General features: G+C 38.0%; 1 protein-coding gene across 1 annotated transcript; it reads left to right on the forward strand.

Moving 5' to 3' along the window:
• Positions 1-1578: 1578 nt before the first annotated feature.
• YME1L1 (YME1 like 1 ATPase) lies at positions 1579-19838 on the forward strand. Its single transcript, XM_084204427.1, has 19 exons — positions 1579-1757; positions 3294-3425; positions 4266-4431; positions 5330-5428; positions 6876-6985; positions 8009-8159; positions 8251-8358; positions 9158-9240; positions 10092-10182; positions 10971-11123; positions 12431-12563; positions 13038-13100; positions 13573-13685; positions 14032-14187; positions 14932-15083; positions 15969-16095; positions 16195-16268; positions 16910-16996; positions 18060-19838. Exons 1-19 carry the CDS (start codon positions 1728-1730, stop codon positions 18201-18203), a joined length of 2172 nt encoding a protein of 723 aa, XP_084060553.1. The 5' UTR covers positions 1579-1727; the 3' UTR covers positions 18204-19838.
• Positions 19839-22007: the final 2169 nt, after the last annotated feature.

The raw sequence follows: 22007 nt of genomic DNA on the forward strand, positions 1-22007 counted from the left end.
GCTACATTCTGCCTCCCTCTTGTGACAGCAGGGGCAGGGATGGCATTTACAGTGTACTCTGACCTGGCTGCCATCCTCCTGTTCCCAGAGCACAGGCCTTCTGCTCTGTTTACACTGCACAGCCCTCAGTGTTTACCAGTTTTACTGCTCTCAGCTGTGTTCTAGGTCACTCTTTTAACCCTTGCCTTACTGATTTTATGTTGGTCTCACATGAACAGGGCTGTTCGTGTTTCATTCACTCCGATCATAAATTGCTCTGTTCCAGTCTGTGCATCGCAAAGAGCTGTTGCAGAGGTCAGTGCACAACAGCAGGTCTCCTTTCACACAGCAGATTAGTTATTAGGCCCTTGTTTTGCTCCAAGATCAATCACTTACAATCTGACCCTGCTCAGAGACCTTGTTTGTGACTTGTGAAAGCAAGCTCCTATCCCACAGATCCCAGCAATACCTGCAATTTAATAAGCAAATGCAGAAAACATGTTTTAAATTAGCTTTTTGTAATGGTATTAAAATACAATTTATCCTTATCTGTGTGTCATTTAACTCTGCAACATTGGTTTAGGCATGTCACATGGGCTGCAATGCCAGTGGAAAAATCCAGCTGGGAGAGGCAGGGGGGTGCTTATTGTGCTGGCACCCTGGGCAGACATCAGGGTATGCCAGCAATGATGGTGCATCAGGAGCGTGTACTCCACTACAGCCTGAGCTCACTAGAAAGAGGGCAGCACTTTCTCTCTCTTCCCTCGAGGCAGCATGAGCCATTGTATAGTTAAGTGGAAAGCTGCTTCATGGAGTGGATCTAGGTAAATGTTTATCACCTTTTAGATTTTTTTTGCTGTTGTCAGGTGAGGTTTCTGCCAAATCAGCAAACAGCTACATGACTTTGATCAGGAGAGTGCTAGTGGAAAACATTTGGCCTATGTTTTGTTTTGAGGAAAAGGAAAGCCAATCCCAAGACAAATGGGCTGTCTGGACAAGAGACACCAGGATTGAAGTCAGGACTGAGCAGTAACTGCGTTAGGGTAATTCTGGCAGTGGGAGACCTGACCACCTACTAAAGATGGACCCCAGACTCAAATGGAAGGAAGAACTGCACCTACACACTGATTAGCATGAGAAGGGAGACCTATAGCTAACAAATACAGGGTTGAAGTCCAATTAACAAAAGACTTATGTAATTTGTAACCAATGACTGTTGATGTCATTGTTAAAATGTATAGTGTCAAGTTTTATGATTGGTAAGCCAGCCTTTCGTGGGTCACCACCTATGTCGCTACGTTGTGCAAACTAGAATAAAAATTAGAAATATCTCGCCTGGGTGTGTGAATTGGCGCTGCACACCGGTTAACGACCCGCGTTCCGGACAACACCCGGGGGCGATGACACCGAGCAGGGGCAGGACCCTCTGGCAGCTGCACCGCCGCCGGCTGAGAGCGGGTCCCCCACGGCGCCCTGCCCGGGCACCCCCGGCCCCGGCTGCGCTCGCTCCCTTCTTCCGCCTCCGCCTCGAGGCGGCGGCTGCGCGGGGCAGCGGCGGCCCGGAAGCTCTTGGGGCTGCCGCCGCTTCCGGGGCGGCTCGGCCCTGTCGGCGCGGCCGCGGGGCGGACATTTCCCGGAGCGGAGCCGCGGGGCCTCCTCAGCCGCCGGCAGCCACAGCGGGCGGGCTCCTGCGGCCGGGCTGCGAGGCGGAAGAGGCGCCTGCGGCCGCCGCCGGCCCCGCCGGCAGGATGTTTTCCTTCTCCACCGTGCAGCCCCAGGTGAGGGGCTGGCGGGGCGCTCGGCCCGGTGCCGTGCGCGGCTCGCCGTGCCCCGGGCCCCTCTCTGGCGGGGGTTCGCTCCGTGGCCGGGCGGAGGCGCTCGGAAGGCCCGGCGTTGGGGGCAGCGGCGGGAGGAGCCGAGTTCCTGCCTGCCACGTTCCCGGGGCTTTGGGCGTCGGCGGGGCCGCAGCTGGGAGAGGAGCGGGTGGGGGCCACGGCGGTGTGCGGTCCGCATCGAGGAAAAAGATACATAAATGTGGGAGAGAGGGAGGTACAGTAAAAGCATTCTGAAATGGCGAAATAACATTAGATGGCGCTTTTTAGTGTCTGTTTTTGTAGCAGAAGCAAAGGGTGGTGACGTGTTACTACAGTTAAACTATGCTGTTAATTTTAACGGGTTCTTGTGAAAACCAAGAGGAAATGACTTAGAAGACTTAGTGGAGGGAAAACCGTCGGCTGTTTATTACACAGAACAGTCCGAACGCAATCGGGAAGGCACCTTTAATTAGGCAATGAGTCTGATGGGACTGGTGAGTTTTATGGACTTTGATCTGAACCAGTGGTTTCGGTTTTATTTTTAAGTTTTGTATTAGTGTGTGATAGACTATAGGATTTGGTTGTTCTTTCCACACGTGGAGAATGTGTTTAAAGCTTTCATTAGAGTAGTGAAATGGAAGAGTTTGTATGTTTCTAGGGAGGTGTCATTTCACCGGAGTGGGAAATGCAGACGGTAAAGTTTGGTTAGTGGTTGTAATGTTGGGTTTGACCTCTAGAGGCTTTATGGTTTTACCACAAACTCTGAGTCAAATTACAGTTTTGTACAATTAATTATGAAGCAGTTTTCATGTCTCACAGCATTGTCTCTTTTGATCTGCTGTCTAGTCAACAGAGAGATGGTAGTCCTTGCAGGAGGATGTTCATAGACATACCCAATTGTGCTTCATCAGGAATTGCAATCAGGGATCATTCCAGTAGCCAGGGTTGTATGCCAGCTCCATCCTAGTGATGTGTACAGAGTTTGAGGAGGTTCGGAACTGCTGGGGTTGTGTGTCCCATGTGTTCACAAGAGATGGAGTCCTGTCAAGAGGAGGAGCCCTGATAGATGGTGCACCTGGGCTTCTGTACTGATTCATGAGGTGGAGTTGGCTGAATGCTGCGGAACTGCAGATTTCACTGTGTGCCTTGTGGAGTTTCATTTTGATCCTCAAGCTGAAAGTGTGATCCTAAGGAAGAAAACATAAAGGCAACATTTGGGAATGGCTAATAATAATGCAAGAAAAAGTACAGATAATTGAAGTTATAAAAGTATTGCTTTATTAAAGTAAGCTTTAGAGATGAAAATATGAGTTTCTAATCTGTCATACATACTTAAACTTTCTCTTTTTTTCTCTTTAAAAGAGGTATCAGCTAACACTGTGGTGTTGAAGATCATGTGGTTTATGTGTACAAGATATGCTATTATAAGTTAGAGTTTGGAACAGAAGTATATTTAAGTAGCTTAAACAAGCTTAAGTCCTTATCTGTTTTTTTTTCCAGGCTACTGTTCCTCTGAGTCACCTTATCAATGCCTTTCATTCACCAAAAAGCTCCAAAACTTCTGCCAGCAAAGCATCCATACAGCCTGTCCAGAGGGACATCTCCCCAGAGCATGATCCTCAGAAGAGTGAGGTACAAAAAAACCTTTTGAAAAAGTGATGGTTTATCTGAATAATATGAGTTTAATTGAATGTAATATTTGACTGGTCTATAAAATAAATTACTAATTTAGTAATTACATAAAGTAATATGACTAAACAAAACAGGATGTTAACATGTAGAATGTATCCTTTTGGCAGAACTGCAGTCAGTCAGTGTTTTACCAGTAAGGATTCTACAAAAATACAGTAATTCATTAAAAAAAAAAGCTGGTATTTGTCTCAGTAGTACTTTGCAAGTGAGGAAGGGATTTGTTTTCATTTCCAGAAATGGAATGGTTCTTTCTGTAAAGTAACAAGTTTTCTGTTAATAAACCCTATATGACCTTTTTATTCTGAGCTCTAGCAAAGTTTGTGTCATTATTGCTTGTGAGAAAATGGGAACTGTCACTTAAGATGTGTTGAAGGTTTTTGAGAGATTAAGTAGCATGGTTTCATGTTCGGTTTTATTTTTCTGTTAAAATATCTTTCCTTATCATTGGGTACTTCTTGCTTTTGATGTTAAAAATTAAAACAGTGCCAAGTAGTATTACATATTGCCACTTTTCTTTCAACTCACTTCTTATGAGTTTTGTAAGAAAGCACTTTTTTGGGAGGAAAACTATGGAATTTCTCAGTAACTGCAGAACCATGGAAATCAGCATGCGTTGTACTGCTCACTACTGTGTTATTATTCCATTGTTGGGTTTTTGTGGGTTTTTTTGGTTTGGTTGGCTTGGTTTTTTCAGTCAGTATTTGCTTCTGGGACTACTGGGAAATTTTTTTCTCTAGGGTAATCTTACATAAATTTTTAACATTTATTTCTATTTTTCAGTCTGTGTTTAAAAATTTAAGAGATCTGGGATTGTCTGATTTGAAAGCTAATCAGTTCAGAGAGTTGGTGAACAGGCTACTTCCTGGCTACTGTACAGAAAGCAAAGTCTCCTCGCAGTGGCACACGTCATATGTCTCTGCTCAGTCCTTCTTTGAAAATAAACATGGTATGTTTGAGTGACGTGTTTGTGAGAGTTAAATTATAAAGGTGAATACAGTTATTCTTCAGTTTAATCTCTTGTGCTGTAGTTAACTTGTAGTTAAATGTATTTTATAAAGAGTATTAATGTATTTTTTGTTGTACATAGCTTGTCTCTGTAAACTTGAGAAATTTAAAAAATTCAACTAATTGTTTCTTTGGATTCCAGTTTGGTTGCTGTTAAACTTTTCTGAACTCCGCTCTGTCTCTTATGGTGAGCCTGAGCTGTGAATATTTCCACCAGTTTGTTTCATCAAGACATTAGATTTTGCTAGTATACTTGTGTCACAGAAATCCCCAGGTTACATTTTTATCAATTTTTTCCTTGAAGGAATGTGACACAAAGATACTAATTAGAAAGGAATTCAAGGTAACAAGCTGTTAAAGCTCCATGTAGAGTATTTTATTGCTGAAATAAACAAGAGTAGTTCCTTGCAGGTGAAGATGTTTTGTTGGAATTAGTCTAAAATGAAGGAAGACCATTGCAGTGCTTAAGAATTTATTAGAAAAAGAAGTATATAGCTGGCATTTGAGATACTGTCTATATAGTACTGCATTAGAAAGAAGGAGCGTAAGGAATAATATTGCAGGGCTGCTTTTAGAGAAATGATTTTAAATTGCATTGTGTCATGAGATACAAAAAAAAAAAAAAAAAAAGCTCAGTGTGCCTGAAAGCAAATAAATACTTGGAAATTATTCAAAGCTTTGACAGATGTTCTGGTAATTTGTTTAGTTAAAGATGCCTGGAGTACTATAGTAAAATAGAATTAATATTTTAAAAACTAAAAAAACAAACTGTGCAAGAAATAATGTTGAGTTGCCATTTAAGACAGGATGTATTTACACTTTGTTGTATCTTTTTGCAGGTTTTGTGGATATTTTCAGTGCTTTACGTTCATCTTGTTTGTACGGACAACATCCTCATCCCCTCCAAAATTTCTGTTCAGATGTTCGGTGTTGGCCAGGTATAAAGCATTAAGCTACACTGGTTTTAATCTCTACAGAATTTGTCTGTTCTGGAAAAGTGTTTTTGGATTTGTTGCAGAGGCATCACTCAGGAAATACCAGTAAGCTTCCAGGAGACACTTAGGTCGATATTAACACTTTAAATCACAAAGTTATTTTTTGCACTTGAGTAGTGCATTTCCAGAATTTAGTAATCACTGTGTTGTTCCAAGATGTCATATTTGTGGATCATAATCCCAAAAGACCACAGATGAACTGACTATAAATATGTTGAATTCAGTACTCATCCAGTTGAATTTTCTGAGGGGTTTGGTGACTGCTGACATTAGTGAAAACATAATGAATAGTTCAGGAAGTTCAGGTATTGTCCTAAATTCAGTTCTTCTGATGCCACCTGTAGGTATATCTATGTTTGTAACCTGTGGCAAAGAGAAATGCTGACAATATGGAGATAGCCCAGTAATGTGTCACAAGGAAGGGTGCAGATTTTTAAGCATTTTATATAGAGGGGAAGCTGAAGGATCTGAGGTTTTAGTTAGCAGAATAAAAGGCAGGGAGTGGTCCAATTGCTATTGGAGCCGTATCAGTTACCCTTCTCACATACGCCTCAAAGAAGAGGCAACAATCCCAAGTAAAAGCAAATGAAATAGAACCTGTTTGAAAGTTTTCACATTGAGAATGGCTAAGTTCTGAAACAGATTGTCTGGAGAAGTTTGGTTATCTTAATCCTTGGAGGTTTTCAAAACTGAGCTGGACAAGGTCCAGCACTACCTGATCAAATGTTAGACCTTTTTTGAGCAGGGCTCAAGGGTCACCTGTGGAAGTTCTTTTTATCCAGTGCTTTTCTAGAACAACAAAAGTGAAATCAATCTAATTGACTGGTGTTGGTGTTTATTTTAAAATATAGTAGTAAAAGAAGAAAAACGTTGTTCACTTGTGATAAAATGTCCCTCCCAAGGTTTCTGATGTGGTAGGAGAGAGCTTAGAGTGTCATTAGCTCACTGTGTTTAAATGGTCTCGTTTCTTTTGTCACTAAAGAAGTTAACAGTGCACTGAGGCTATTGCAGTTCTCCTCAGGGCATCTTACCAGCCGAGCTCACTAAGCATTATTCCCATCTTTCTGCATTTGCTTCTCGATGTTCATCTTTGTCAGCCTGCCTGGATTTAATTGTCTGAATGTCTTCTCTTCCCTGAGTTGGCCAAACATGAACCCAGATTATTTTAACATGAAAATTTATGGGAAACGGAAGTTTGCTTGCAAGGTCCGATGACAAATAGAGTTCGTGATTACCTAACTATCCATTTACAGTACAGTGGGTAGGTTGGGAAGAATATATTCCATATTCTTTGATATAATAGTTTCAGAAATTTCTTAAGACTTTTTTTTTTTTTTTTTGTAGTAGTAATGATTAGGTTTTAATTTCTGTTTATTCTTACTACATAAAGTTTACATACAGACACGGAACTTTAAGACTCTGAGATCAAGAGCAAGACGTCTGCAGTCAACATCTGATCAATTCACAGAAACAAAAAGTTCACTTTCTTCAATTTTGAAGGTAAATATAAGTAACATTAAGTTGTTTTGGGCTTACTCAAACCATTTCTTTCTCTTGACTAAACCTTCAAAATTTACCAGAGGTGTTTTCTTTCACTAGCATGAAAATATTTCTTAATTCTAAAACTTGAGCTAATGGCAGTGTATTGTTTTTTCTTCTAAATGCATATTTTTGTTCCATATATCACCAATAATGAGGTTATTTGCATTTTTAGGAGAGCAGTTTCAGCATATAACTATGCTTTTAACTCTATAAATTAAATTATTTATTTTCTGTTTTAGAAACAGAATATAAACTAAAAATAGCTTCAAGTCAAAGGATTCATTTCTTTAATCAGAAATACAGCTAGTTTAACATACAAGAATGTGTGTTTTCAAGTCAGCAGATAATTATCCAAAGCAGTAACAAAACCAAGTTAACCTGGGTACTCTTTGCTTCTAATTGCTGATTGTACAGAAGTCAGGCTAACTAAGGCTTTTCATTTAGCTGTGTGTGTAAATTATCTTTGAACTCTTCCCTTCTTCTAGGCATATGTGATTTGTTTCATCTGTGGACTAGGTGTACTGTGAATGAAGATAAAACCAGAGCTATCTCCGTGCAGTGCTGCTCTGATATTTGACAGGGCATATGAGATGTATTTGCTTAAGCTCCATCAAAATGATACTTGCAAAGATATTTTGCAATTGGAAATAATGCAAGAAGCTTAAGCTGATAAGTCCCACTGAATGCAGTGTACAAAGCTGGCTGTGTACATATCTGTCTTAGGCTGTGTTTTCAGTTTGGAACTGGGATCCAGGAGGGCTCCAAAACTGATTTGCTCAGCAAAAATGGGAATGCCCGTGCTCAAACCATGGGGATTCCACACTCGAGCTACTGGCTTGTACCCTCTAACTAACCCAGTAGCACATGAATTATATGCTGTTCTAATTTTATTTTTTTCCTATCACCCATGTTAGCTAGGTGGTAAGTTTACTGTTTATGAAAACTTGGTGTATACTAACACTTCTTTGGAAAACATTGCAGGGTTTTATCCTGAGAAAGCGACGAATTGATGTTGAAAACTTAGACACACTAATGAAAACAAAAAACATCCCAGAGGCACACCAGGATGCTTTTAAAACTGGTTTTGCAGAAGGCTTTTTGAAAGCACAGGTATTCCTGCAAAAAACACTTGGTAAGTTGTTTTAATTCACATATCTTGTCGTTGCAATTAAAAAGTAGTTTATTTTAGCCCACGTTAAATATGTTTTTATTTTCTTTTACAGATTCCTTAAGAAGATCACGTTTGCTTTCTTTCTTTCTCTTGGTTCTTTGTTTTTATCTTGCTATATATTCATCATTTTTACCTGGGAAAGGTTCCTTTTCTGATGCTGGTTAGTTAATGTTTTTTTCCACACTGTTTCACTTGTGTTGTTTATTCCAGCAGGTTTAGCATAAATTAAATATGTTTTGACATTGTGATTGGTTTTTATTAGTACACTGAAAAGTTATCCTAAGAGTTATTTACTGTTTCTGGCTACAGCCTTTCAGATGACAGTGTAACAAAACATTTATGAAGACAGAAATGTTCTGTGTCAGTATAATTACTTTATTTCTTTTGGTGAAGTAGTTACATGGAACCAGAGAAGTCAGACTGGCCACCAGTTAGGTATTTGACTTTCAGTTTAGATGATGTGTTATCTAGATCAGCTGTAGGCAAGATGGTTTGAATTTTCAATCTGTCATCACAGCCTAGTTTATAGCAACTAGGAACTTGCATTGCTAAATTGCCATCTTGAGAAATCTGTTGGAAGTAGTGGAACAATCAAAAGGCTGAGCTAACGTAACTGATAACTTGATGCTGTTATCACCTGGGTCTCAAGAAAGTTAGGATATGTATAAAAACATTGAGGGAGAAGTTCTGGCTTTGTGTACATGTTTCTGGATGAGGAGCTTTCGTACTACATGTGACTAAAAAGCATATCACTGAATTAATTGCAAATACTTTAAAGATTTTTTTTTGAGACATGGATCTTATTCCTGCTGGACAGTTGTAAATGAACACATGCCCTATCAAAAGGGCACGTGTAAGGTCAGTGTCTTACTGGTATGTGTTCAGGTGCAGCACTCAGTCTTGCCATGAAATGACTTTGTGTGTAAATTTGTTGTTCGTCATCTGCTGTTTGCTCTTAGTACGCTTTCGAACATCAAGTATCTTTGATGCAGCAGTTGATCCAATCCAGTTGAAAAATGTCACCTTCGAACATGTTAAAGGGGTAAGATCAAAAGTAAAATGTGTGCTAGTTCTTGTTTTAAGTAATCATTGTGAGTCTGATGTTAACTAATCATAATGAATGTCTTAGTCTGTTCAAGAAATTTCTTTGTATGAAATGAAGCTTTATATGCATTGACCACTCCAAGGTGAAGGAAGGTTTTAACCACTCTTTTTCTACTTCGTTTTTGTGGAATTTTAGTACCTTATAAAAGGTGCACTCTACTTGTTGAATAACATTTTTTAATACTGTAATAGCAAATGGCAGGCCATAAATATCAGTATTAATCTACGTTTTGCAGAAGTTAATTGGCATATGAAGATGGTAATGCCTTTTGTTTGTCTCTGAGTACCATCTCTTTTAGGCAGTGTTATTGGTACAGGAGATATGGAGATTCCCAGAAAGAAGTGGGCATGTCACTGCTGATAGTATACCTCCTTTTTTTCTGTTCAGTTGTTCTTTGACTATTAGTGGCAAAATGAGGACCTCCCTCTTTCCGTCCCCTTGGACAAATAGATAGAATTAATAACTTTTTAATTAAGAAGACTAATATTTTGATTTGGAATTTTTGGTTTTGTGATTATTTTTTTGGTCACACCAGGTCTTGACCTGTTTGGTTGTTCCTCCAGTATTACTAAGTTTAATGTTTACTCAGTCCTGCGAACAGTTTTAGGATAAGTTGAATCTAATATTGGTATCCACACAAATTCTGTGGTACACTTAAATCTTTTTCTGTTTGTATTTTTGATCAATACACAATTAGGGACTTAACCTCTAATACAAAACTTACATACAAAAACATGCAATGTTTTATAAATGTTTAGTTACATTTGTGGCATGTTTTTTGTGTATAGGTTGAAGAAGCTAAGCAAGAATTGCAAGAAGTTGTGGAATTTCTGAAAAACCCCCACAAATTTACTGTATTAGGAGGTAAACTTCCAAAAGGTAAGAATAATTGCTCAGCAGAAGTTAAAAACCTATGTAGCCATAGCTGTGAGGCATGTTCTGTACTGAGTGACTACTTTACAGCCTAGTTTATCACTATTTTTTCATGTATTGTGTAAACTAAAATTTTGGGGGTTAGACAAAATTTTACTGTGCCTTCTTCAGTTATTGAACTAATAAACAGTAGTATTTTGTCCTGTAAAGCAGGAGGGTTTGTTAAATGAACTCTTAAAAGGCTTTTATTTCTTCCTTATGGCTTTTAGCACCTTTAGATAGTCTGACTGCTTTAGATAGTTCAGAAACAAATGTTTTTATGTAAAAGGATGATTAAGATCATAGTGGAAATCCACATAAATCTGAAATGCATAAACCTGAGAAATCTGTTTCCTGTTAGTGCCCTACACTGTTTAAAGACAGTTACTTGGAAGGATTTAATTATTAAAAAAAAAAGAAAAAGATTCCACAGAAACAGCCAGGAAAATGTCACTTTGAAGCAAACACTATTAGGGATTCAGCTGCTAAACTCAACAGTAAATCTGCAGAATACTTCAGGCTTCTGTTTTGATGGTCTTACAAGTCTTTGTGGTTGTTTAAATACGGATCAAGTTGTACCTGGATTTGTTCCAGGAAGCTCCTTCAGAGTGCAGTAATGAGCAGTACCTGAAATGGGATCTTAACAGCTTTTGGGAGCCAGGTGTACATTATTTCTTCTAATGCATGGAAGAAACTACTCATAAGAAGACTGTGTGGATGTGGTGGTTTTTTTGGGTTTTTTGTTTTTCTTCTAGGCATTTTGTTAGTTGGACCACCTGGCACTGGCAAGACGCTCCTTGCGCGGGCTGTGGCTGGTGAAGCTGATGTTCCGTTCTACTACGCGTCCGGCTCAGAGTTTGATGAGATGTTTGTTGGTGTGGGAGCCAGTCGCATCCGAAGCCTGTTCAGTAAGTTAAATAGTCTGGGTTTGAAATCTTTTCACACGTGAGATTGAGTATTCAGTGTTGTTTACATGGCTCGATTAGTTACGATTCTGGTTACTGGAAAGTAGTCGTGTATGTGACTAATAAATAAAGCTTTAATTGTGTAGGTAAATGTCACAATTCTGTGAGCATCTTCTTAACCATACATGAAATTATAGCTAAACTTGTAACTGATTTTACCATGGTCCCAGAGAGAGAAGTAGTAATTTAATTAGAAATATAATGTTCTGTAGACTAAATTGAATATTTGAAATTATAGCTTACTTAGTCATATATAAATTGTAGTAAATTTTAATTGTAAATGTAAGATTAAAAAATTGTATTCTCAATTACTGCCTTCATATTTAGATTTATTTTATTCTGAATTAAAGCTTTATGGTATCATGGCATGGTAATAAGCTGAGATTTCCTTTCTCAGACCCATCAACAGGCTCGGAATAAAGGGCGGGATAACAAAACTTTCAAATCTAATGTTTAGATTTATAGCTTTCACAGAAGAAATTTCCTATTTTAACTGTGAAAATATTATTGGGGAAGAGAAAATCCAGCTTGCCTCTTAAATGGAAGATTGATAGGGTCAAATATATACAATGTACAAAGTAGTTTGCATTTGTAGAAAAAATGTGAATTTACATGGATGGGGTGCAAAATATAGTACACATAGTAGTACCTTAAAAATGCATTTCCTTCAGTTGACTATGGAGTGTAGGTGCCTGACTGGTATATTAATATTAATGTTACAGATGTGTCTGGGGGGTGAAATTAATTGCATTCTGGTATATATGTACCAGTTGATGGTCTTCACGTTTATTACCGCATTTTTATTTAGTGTTTTAAAACCTGTAAACTTGAGTGTGAACCCTTTGCTGTAAAATAGCAAGTAAGTTCTATTAAAGTAAGTTAGTGTTGAGACCCATCACATTTCATACTGTTTTTATTTAATAGGCAAATATTCTCTACTCAAGCCTATAAATAAACTCTTGTAAGAAGTTCATACAAAATCCGACAATTTCACAGTTTATTTTACTAGTGATTTCTTGTAGCCTGATAAGAACAAGCTGATGAAGAAATATATTTTTGAAATGGCAAGATAAAGAGAATCAAGATTCTGTTTCCTTATTTTTAGGCTAAAAGCAAGACAGTTTTTGCAATGTCTAATGGAAGACTTTGTAATCCAGGAATAACAGAAACAGTAGAATCCTGAACTACCTGATAGACTGTCTGTTCCTTTGTATGGTTCAAGGTTCCTTCTGCTATTTTCCTTTTGTCAGGGGAAGCAAAAGCAAATGCACCTTGTGTTATTTTCATTGATGAGTTGGACTCTGTTGGTGGGAAAAGAATTGAATCTCCAATGCACCCGTATTCAAGACAGACCATTAATCAACTCCTTGCTGAAATGGATGGGTAAATATATGAATTCTGAGGGCACAGAATTCTGGCACAGAATGACTGGTATTTTGATATGTGGGTGAACTTCTTCACAGCTTTGAAGTTTTGTGTAATTTTTTCTAATGCTTTAAAGGATATATATTTAATATGTTTTTATGGCTGTTTTCTAGTACTGCCAACAGTAGCGTTAATGGACTTATTATAAAGAATACAGAAGCTTTTGAGTTGTATTTGTGCAACAGCAGCCATTTATTTTAAATAATTTTAAAGTTTTTTAGCCTGCTTATATATCTAAAGGAAGAAGATCAACACAGAGATTAGACCATGTTTTTAACCAGTTGCTGAGTTAACATGGTCATTCTTGGATCACATGTTGTAGTGTGGAAGCATGTCTTTGACTGGCCAGTGAGGTCAGTAACAGTAGTTATTGACAAAATTGTAAATTCTGTGTCCAGAAAAGAAATAATTCACACCCTGTTTTCCACACAGCTTTAAACCAAATGAAGGTGTTGTTATTATTGGTGCCACAAACTTCCCTGAAGCATTAGACAAGTGAGTATAATTCATTGCTTGTTTTACAGACCACGTAGTAAAAAAACCCTGCAACAAAACCAAAGTTGCTTGTGATAATCTTCAAGTACTGCAGTGTCATAGCTGGAGTTTTCCCTCTTAAAAAGGATGTGTATTGACTGGTTTTTGGCATTTAATAGGTTGCCGAGTTAAATATTGAGAAATAATTAATACGTTTCTAAACATTTGAAATTTCTGGAAGTTTTTAAGTTAAATTGATAAACTTCATTCCTTGTTCACAGTGCAAAATTTTCAAATGCAAAAAACCTTTAGAATTAGTTGTCAATAAATGCCTTTAATCTGTCTTTTTACAAGCAGATAAGAAAAACATATATTATTTTCATATGTGTGTGGATATTTTTAGAACCAGCAATGGATTTTGGTTCCTTGATATACATTAGTAAGTTTACTGGAGCATTTTTGAGTCAATGTGCTAAATTGTCATTTCCCTTAGTGCTCTAATACGTCCTGGTCGCTTTGATATGCAAGTTACTGTTCCCAAGCCTGATGTGAGAGGTCGCACGGAAATTCTGAAGTGGTACCTTAATAAAATCAAGTATGACCCATGTAAGTAAATATTTTACTGTAGTATCTTTTTAAGTAACAGATTTTTTAATGGATCTGCCCCCTCATGTTAGTCCTTTGTTCCATCAGCAGTTGTGGCTTTACTGCATCAATAAAGAAGATAAAAATTGTCTCATATGTCATGTTTCTCTCTAGTCCCTAAGAGTTCATAGTGTCTTGAGAATTAGGCTTAATTTATTTTAAAACTGATTTGTTTGTTTGTTATTTTTGTTTGTTTTGTTTAATGCATAATTTTAAATAGAATATGATTCTTACTTAAAATTTCAGGAGAAATGTGGACTCTAATAAACAAAATGGTTTTGCTTTGGTTTTTTTTCTTCCCTTACAGCTGTTGATCCGGAAATAATTGCACGAGGCACAGTAGGATTTTCCGGAGCAGAGCTTGAAAATCTTGTAAATCAAGCTGCCTTAAAGGCAGCTGTTGATGGAAAAGATATGGTAACTATGAAAGAGCTAGAATTCTCCAAGGACAAAATTCTAATGGGTAAGATTTTTATACGAAAGACATTAATGTATATTACAATACACAGAGCTTTTCTTGTGTGATAAGGACTTTCACAGGGGAATTGAGAAGTTTTTATGGTGCTGTTTTTCAGATTGTTGCACTATGGCTTTTTTTTTTGTTGGTTTCTTTTTTTGTTTTTGTTTGGTTGGGTTTATAGTGCAGTTGGGGGGGATTTCTTTGTTTGTTTGGATTTTTTTTGACAAAGTTTCCTGTTAGTTATTTCTGAAAAGAACCTTCTGAGACTAGAGAGTAGTGTGTAAACTCTAGTGTGGAATACATTCTTTAAAATTTCATACAATTTTTAAAGTTAAAAATGCTGCATGTCATACTTCAGCCTGGAGAGGGACACAGGCTTGATTTCTTATCTTTCCCCTACCAATGACCAGAAACCTGGAGCTTCTGTTAACTTCTCACGTGGTAGCACAAATCTTTAATGTCTTAGACATAACCACTATAAATCTAGTCTATTCATGCTTGAGAAGAAATGGAGTTTTCTCAGATACTTAGACTGCATTTTAAACCTACTACTTTAAAAGCAGCTTGTCTGTAGAATATGTTTGGGTCCATTTTTTAGACATTAAAATCTGACTTGTAAACATTTTGCACTCAAGTGTTGGTTCCCTTTGTTCCTTGGCTGCCTTGTGCCCTGTTTGAGTTTATGTAGGGTGTGGATTGTGGTGGCCAGCTGTACAAAAAGTTTAATTTAATGTTCTTCTGTTTAAGGACCTGAGCGTAGAAGTGTAGAAATTGATGAGAAGAACAAAACCATCACAGCTTACCATGAGTCTGGACATGCTATCATTGCCTATTACACCAAGGATGCAATGCCAATCAACAAGGCCACAATCATGACACGAGGAACAACACTGGGACATGTGAGTGTTTCTTCATTTTTTAGTATTTTTAAATTTTATTTAGTTTATTAATACTTCTTTATTTAGTTTTATTTTTATGTTGGTTTGGTGATGCAGAAGAATTTGTAATGATGCTATGTGCTGAATAATGAATATGAATGAATTAATGAATATTGTAGTCTGTGGAAATACTCAGTTATTGAGCAGTCTCTTGGAAAACCCAAGGTCATCTTTTCTGTGTGATAAAAAGCGTTCTTTCTTCATTTTCTAATAAATTACTGTGCGCTGGTATAACAGTTCACATGTACAAGGAAAGAGAAATATTAGTAAGTTTGATTTTGCTGCAGTTGAAATAGCACCCAACAGCAAAATTTTGAAGAACACCTAAAGGACTGGTAGGTAGAAGCTCAACTGTACTTTTAACACAGAATCCTTTATCGCGTTGTTCTTTGTCCAGTTTTGCTTTTTTAAGCTTTATTAGTTTCCTGCCTTGTTTTTTGCATAGGTATCCATAAGTTTTTCCATTTTGCCTGTATCTACCAAGCATTTGAAGAGAAAAATTATTATATTATGTCTCTTCCTGTTGTACTTTTTCAAGTTAATGTGTTCAGTTAATGAAAGCCATTGGTCTGAATCCTCTGGGCAAGTTGATTTGTTCTGTTTCTTCTGGCAGTAGATGTAAGTTACTCACATTGATGGGGTGCTCAGGGTCTGAGGAGGCTGTTTCAGTGGTTCCACTGAGCACCTCCAAGCAGTCCTGATAAATGCATATACTAGAGGCAGGCCAGAGCATGTGAAGTGTTACATAAGATCTTTATCTGCTTCAGATATAAGCAAGAATACTTTTGAGATTACTTCAGTACTTCTTCAGTTTTTGTTAGCTGACCGCAGTTCTGTATCTTACAGGTATCTTTGCTCCCAGAAAATGACAGATGGAGTGAAACTAGATCCCAGTTGCTCGCACAGATGGATGTCTGTATGGGAGGAAGAGTAGCAGAAGAGCTCATATTTGGAAGTGATCACATCACAACAGGTCAGCTAATTGGTAGTTAAAAGAGTTTTTGATCAAGGGTGTGGACTGGCATGTTTAATGTGGTTTCAGTAATGTAATTGAGATCTGTTTGCTCTCTAGGTGCTTCCAGTGATTTTGACAATGCTACTAAAATTGCAAAACTGATGGTGACTCGATTTGGAATGAGTGAGAAGGTAGTATCATCAATCCTTTAATATTTATATGGAGTAAAACCAAGTTCTGTTCTCTAGCTAAAGCCTATTTGTCTGTCAGTGATCTCTGAGATTAGGGTAAGTAGTTATCACAAAAGGAGTAAGCCTTATGACCTGGTCTGCTATAGAGAGCTCAACTAGAAAACCTGTATATTGACAGTTTAAAAAATTACCTCGCAGGATTTTCACTTCAAAATTGCCTTGAAAATCACAAATATCTTCAGGAAGTAGTTATAATAAAGCCAGACATTTTGGAATTGAGGGTAATTCTGAGTCGGGGAGGGCAAAAGGGGTAACAACAGTGAGTTTTCTAGACTTTCCTTAGAAGCTTCTTTAGTCATGTTGATTGTCTATCCAAGTATTAGTAGTCTAGGCATTTTGATTTGTTTTTTATGTAAGAAAGCACCTAATTAGGATCTGTACTGTGACCTATCGAAACACAATTCTGCAGTAACTACATTGTTGACGGATAGGCTTGTTTTGCTTCTGCTTAAAGCGCTACAGCAGGCATTTGACTCATGATTTTGTTTGCATGCAGAAGCAATAGGTGCTGAAACTCATAAAGAGTTTTATGTGGATGACTGCAACAGTAGCAAGCTAAAGATATTCTTGTTGTTGTTTAGCTGGGTGTTATGACCTACACTGATACGGGGAAAGTCAGCCCAGAAACTCAGTCTGCAATTGAACAGGAAGTGAGGACACTCCTACGGGTAAGAGCCTCTCCCCCTCCACTCTCATATTCTGAGATCAATTGAACACCTGCTTGATTACTTCATTTAAGTCATGTACACTGGTGAAAATACACCAGTGGATGGAAGTATTCCCAAGTATTTAATGTAGCTGCAACTTTGAATCTCTGCACATCAAAACTTACTGGTGATTGTCATGCACAAGTAGTGTAAATCAAGTTGGTGTTGTTGGGCTCTTTAATATACTCTTTAACACTTCTCTTATATTTGGTCAGGATTTGTATTTTTCCTATTCAATTCACAGGAAAAGTATGGCTACAGATTGTTTTAGAACAGATGTGGGTATTTCATGTTACTTTCACATTTCATAATGCCCAAGATAAGTAATTTTGTATAAAATCACAGGAATGGCCATATCAGATCAGTGTTGCCTCCAGTATCTTGTCCTGGTAATCGTGATTTAGTTTGGTACAGGCAGGAGAATTACTTGTATTGTAACATTTAAATGAGTAACACTTCTGCTGTAGTTGTTTTTGAACTGCCTTGGCCTTGTGAGAACTACCAGGGTAGAACTAAAAGTTGAAGCTGGTGATGCTGGCAGTGCACATCTACTTGCAGCAACTGGTGGCTTAGTGTAGCTGGTAGCTTTCAGCTTTCTAAAACTACATAGTGTTTTGAGTTTTATAAATATTTAAAAATGCTTGTCTTTGAGGAAAAATCTGTGAATGCTGTAGCTTTGCTCATAGTGCAAAAAAATTGTTATAAAAATCAGGAAATTTTCAAATCTAGTAAGTCTTTTCTAAGTTATATGTAACAATACTAAGGTTTATCTCAGGACTTTGTTTTCAGCCTTACTTGTGCAAAATGCCCAGGTGGCATAAAGTGTTTGGTTGCTTTTTATTAATTATGCCAGCTGTATTTTAAAGTTTTGTGAATCAGGAGCCCTGCTAGCTTTAAATGTAAGGCACAACTTTAAATGTTTGTCTCAAGCTGTATTTACCTGGAAACAATTTTTAAAGTGGAGTCTTGCCATTGTTTTTGTTGTAAAGTCTTAAAATCTCCTTCTACATGTTCTTCAAATTAGGACTCCTATGAACGAGCGAAGAACATCCTGAAGACTCATGCAAAAGAACACAAGAATTTAGCAGAAGCTTTATTGAAATATGAGACTTTGGATGCCAAAGAAATCCAAATTGTTCTAGAGGGAAAAAAACTAGAAGTAAGATGATAACTTCTGAGATATGTAACTGATAATTTGAAGAATGTACATCTAGCAATGCAGTAGTCTTACGCAGCATAGCCTTTTTTTCTCTTCCTGATGTGTGTATGGCATTAGTGTCACTTTAATATTAGTCTGTCTCTTGTGAGCTTCTGTTACTCATCTATTTGTTGTGTCTCATCAGAATAAGACACAAAATAAAGCAAGTTCCTCATCCTCTGCTCCTTATACTCTTCGCACAAGAAGTTATTCAGAAGGATAAATCTCAGGGTTGAATTCAGCATTTTGATTCAATCAAATGTGTTGAAGCTGAGTAGAAAAACATGCAGATCCACTGGTCTGTGTAGGCACAGCTTCCTGAGCCGTGCTGCTACATGTGTGTTTGAAGTGATACCTCACAATATGTGCTCTGGGATGTTATGGAGAGTGACAGGCTGAGATGTAAAGCAATAGTATGCCATGTATGAGCTATTGCTTATACTCTGTTTGAGGTTAGAGACCGCTATTAAAGACTTCTTATTTAGAAATGTAGCAAAACATCTCAAAGAATGAACAAGCTACATGCTAGACAAAAATGTTAGTGGTCATATTTCCAGTACTCTTGGGGTTAAAATACACATATGTGTGGCTGGGAGAGAAATTGCAAAAACAACAGGCTAAATGTGTCTAAGCCTCTTTGGACCATGTTTTGGGTAGAACCATAGCAGGGATAAGAGAAATACCTGTGACCTCTGATGTGCTGCTGACAAGTTTCTTAAAATTTTTATTACTGCAGTAGGCAGATAACAGTGCTTTGATGACAGTACTTTTACACTGCTGGAGATTCTACAGAACTATTTCTATTAATACTATGTACGGTGTTTGATAATCCAACAGATAATCTCTTTGAAAAGGACAACATCGCTCACTGAAAAGTAATTCAGAAAATGCTTGAAGCATGTGTTGTTTCAAATAACATTCCTAGTTCTGTTCTATGGTAGGAGTAGGGAAATAAAATATTTTCTTTCAACCCTTACAGAAACCTTGGGAAATTCTAAGAAAATACAAAAAAGGTTTTGAAAACAAGACTAGTTTCCAATCAAGTAGAAGTGATAGCTAGCAATTATATTCCAGTATTGCTCTGATCTCATGGAACTGGATTTTAGGAATAACACATCTTGATCATAATCCTTCTGCACAATCAATTGTAGTGTTATGGGATTGCAAGCTTCTGTTGCAGAGAGGGCATGTATTAGCATATTAATGCTGAGGGTTACCATATCTGGACACTAAAATCGTTGGGCTGGTGACAAGAAATGTGAATGGAAACTGGTAGCTACACCTAAAACTAGAAGTAACATAGTATTTTAGAATTTTCTGAGTGTAATGCTTGATTATAACCTAGTTTTTTTAGTAAGAGCACATGCTTTTTTTTCCCTTTCAAAACAAGATCAACTTTCTTTTTTGCCTCTTTTTGTCAACTTACTATAGTGGCGTCCCACTCAACATGGGAGAACTTCCAAATATTATAAAACGGAATAGGAAATGTCTACGCTGACTAGTTACAGTTGTACATGTATTTTGGAAATATGCCAATAGAGACAGAAGTATACTGCATATTTGACATCTGGTTTTGGAGTAATAAAGGTTAATTTTTATTATGCACATTGGTTTTCTTCTTATTCACTGTAAATTGACATAAAATGTAATACCAAGGTCCCTAGTATGTAGATTGAGGTGTATAAAACATTTAAAACTGCAAATAAATTTAAGAATTATGGCAAAATTGCACTCTCTCTAAGTGAGATTTCGAGGGAATGTTCTCCCTAGAAATTCACACCTTTTTCCAATTGCTGCTTCAGTAGTAGGACTTGGAAGGTATCTTTTCTGGCTAAATAATGTGAATTTGCATTTAAGAGAAGCAAAAAAACTTTTTCTTGTTTGAAGTTACTAAAATCTGTATTGAATGATCTTGTTTAGGGGGGTAAGTTCTTGAAGTCCAACTTTTCTTATTCAAAAGCTTCTTGCTATATGCATAGGATAGTATCAAAAAGAAAAAAAAAAGTGATGTATCATTGGGTCATGAAAGATTATTACAAGATTAGCCATAAAGGGTATCTTTGCTTCCTGGCCAACTTAACAGCACAAATATTACTGAAGAGTTTACTGCCATTCCTAGTTGGTTCTGTGCATGTAACACATGTGTAAAACATTCCAAGAAACTTGTCTTTTGAGGCATTGGATTTGATGGCTGGTGCTCTTGGGTGCACCTAGGAGCTAGAATTTCTCCTTTCATATTATTGGGCAGAGATAGGAGAGCACTGGGTTGGGTTTGTGTGGCATGGTGTTTGTAGTGAGGAGGCTACATGGGTGGTATCTGGGAGAAGATGCCAGAAGCTTCCCTGTGTCCAGTAGAGCGCTGCCAGACTGCTCTAGGAGGACCTGCTCCTGTGCAAGGCTGAGCCCATCAGCCCCGGTGGTAACGCCTCTGGGCCAACATGCTTAAAGAAGGGGAAGAAGCTCTGCCCAAGAGTAATTGCAGCCAGAGAGAGAGAAGAGTGAGTGGGTGAGAGAAACAGCTCTGCAGACACCAAGGTCAGTGAAGGAGAGGTGGCAGGGTTAGAGTGAGACTTGCTCACCCTGAGGAGGGAGGAGTGGCGGAGGTGGCCTGTGATAGATGGACCACAACCCCAGTTCCTGTCCTGCCCCCACCCTGCTCTTACTGCCTGAGGGGGAGGAGGTAGAGAAAAGTGGAAGTGAAAATGAAAAGAGGAAGGAAGAGGGGTAGGGGAAGAGGTGGTGTTAAAATTTGGTTGTATTTCTGATTTGATTGGCAACTAAACTCATTTTACCAACTCAAAACTCTTTTGCCCATGATGGTAAGTAGTGAGTGATCTCTCCTTGCCTTCATCTCAACACACAGGACTTTGGCTGTGTTTTCTCTTCCCTGTCCAGCTAAGGAGGGGAGTGATAGAGTGGCTTTGGTGGGCTCCTGCTGTCCAGCCAGGGTCAACACATCACAACCACAAAAGCAGCTTCCAGAAATCTAGAGAGGTGTTCCTTTAAGTAGGAACAGCCTCCTGCTGTTGAAAATGGGGCAGAGCTAAGTGCTTAGATACACTATATGCTTTTTAAATACCTCTAAAGTGGTCACAAGCAGGGTGGCACATAAAAATAAGGAATTAAAACTTGGACATAATTCTGAATTTTCTGAGATTCAGCATGGAGTTTTGACTTTGAGTTCAGATTTCTTCTAAGATTAATACAAGATACAGTCTTTCACTACTCTTTCAAAAACTGTTCTGGAGGAAAGAGGAGGATCCTGCTCTGTCTACTGGGTCTCATGAAATGGGCCTGAAATCACCGGAAACAGAAGCAGACCCTGTCACACTTGCTCAGTCAGAAGAAATCCTCCACAGCAGCAGATTTGGACTGAATGGTTTTATAAGTTCTACACCAATTTTTCCAGAATTACATCAGTTACCATCATTCACTTTATTTCCAATGGGTCACTCATGATATTGGCAGCAAATTATTAATTTACTTTTATCTTCCATCTTGTCCCTACAAGTTAGAAGGCCACTTCTCTTATATTCTTGGTTCTTATTCAGTGAAAGCTTCTCAGGATGAACAGAATGGAATTTATGGATTTACAGTTTTAGGACTGATCTGCTTAAACCTGAGTTGCCTTTTCACTTTGTCTCGAATCAGGCTGTGATTCTCTCTAGAGAATCCTTGCCCTGTCATACTCAGGAGGTCCATGCAAGTTCAATAACCTACAGCACATCCTTTGCAAACTGCAGGCAACAGAAACTACACACAAACTTCTTAATG

The sequence above is a fragment of the Fringilla coelebs genome (genome assembly GCF_963513975.1).
Source record: "Fringilla coelebs genome assembly, chromosome: 1".
In the NCBI taxonomy this organism is placed as follows: Eukaryota; Metazoa; Chordata; class Aves; order Passeriformes; family Fringillidae; genus Fringilla; species Fringilla coelebs.

Excerpts from the sequence above, each read along its gene's own strand:
- YME1L1 (XM_084204427.1), top strand. The coding sequence starts at position 1,728 with ATGTTTTCCTTCTCCACCGTGCAGCCCCAG. Across the intron at positions 4,432-5,329 it reads CTTCTTTGAAAATAAACATG|GTTTTGTGGATATTTTCAGT; the intron begins GTATGTTTGAGT and ends ATCTTTTTGCAG. Across the intron at positions 16,269-16,909 it reads GATTTGGAATGAGTGAGAAG|CTGGGTGTTATGACCTACAC; the intron begins GTAGTATCATCA and ends GTTGTTGTTTAG.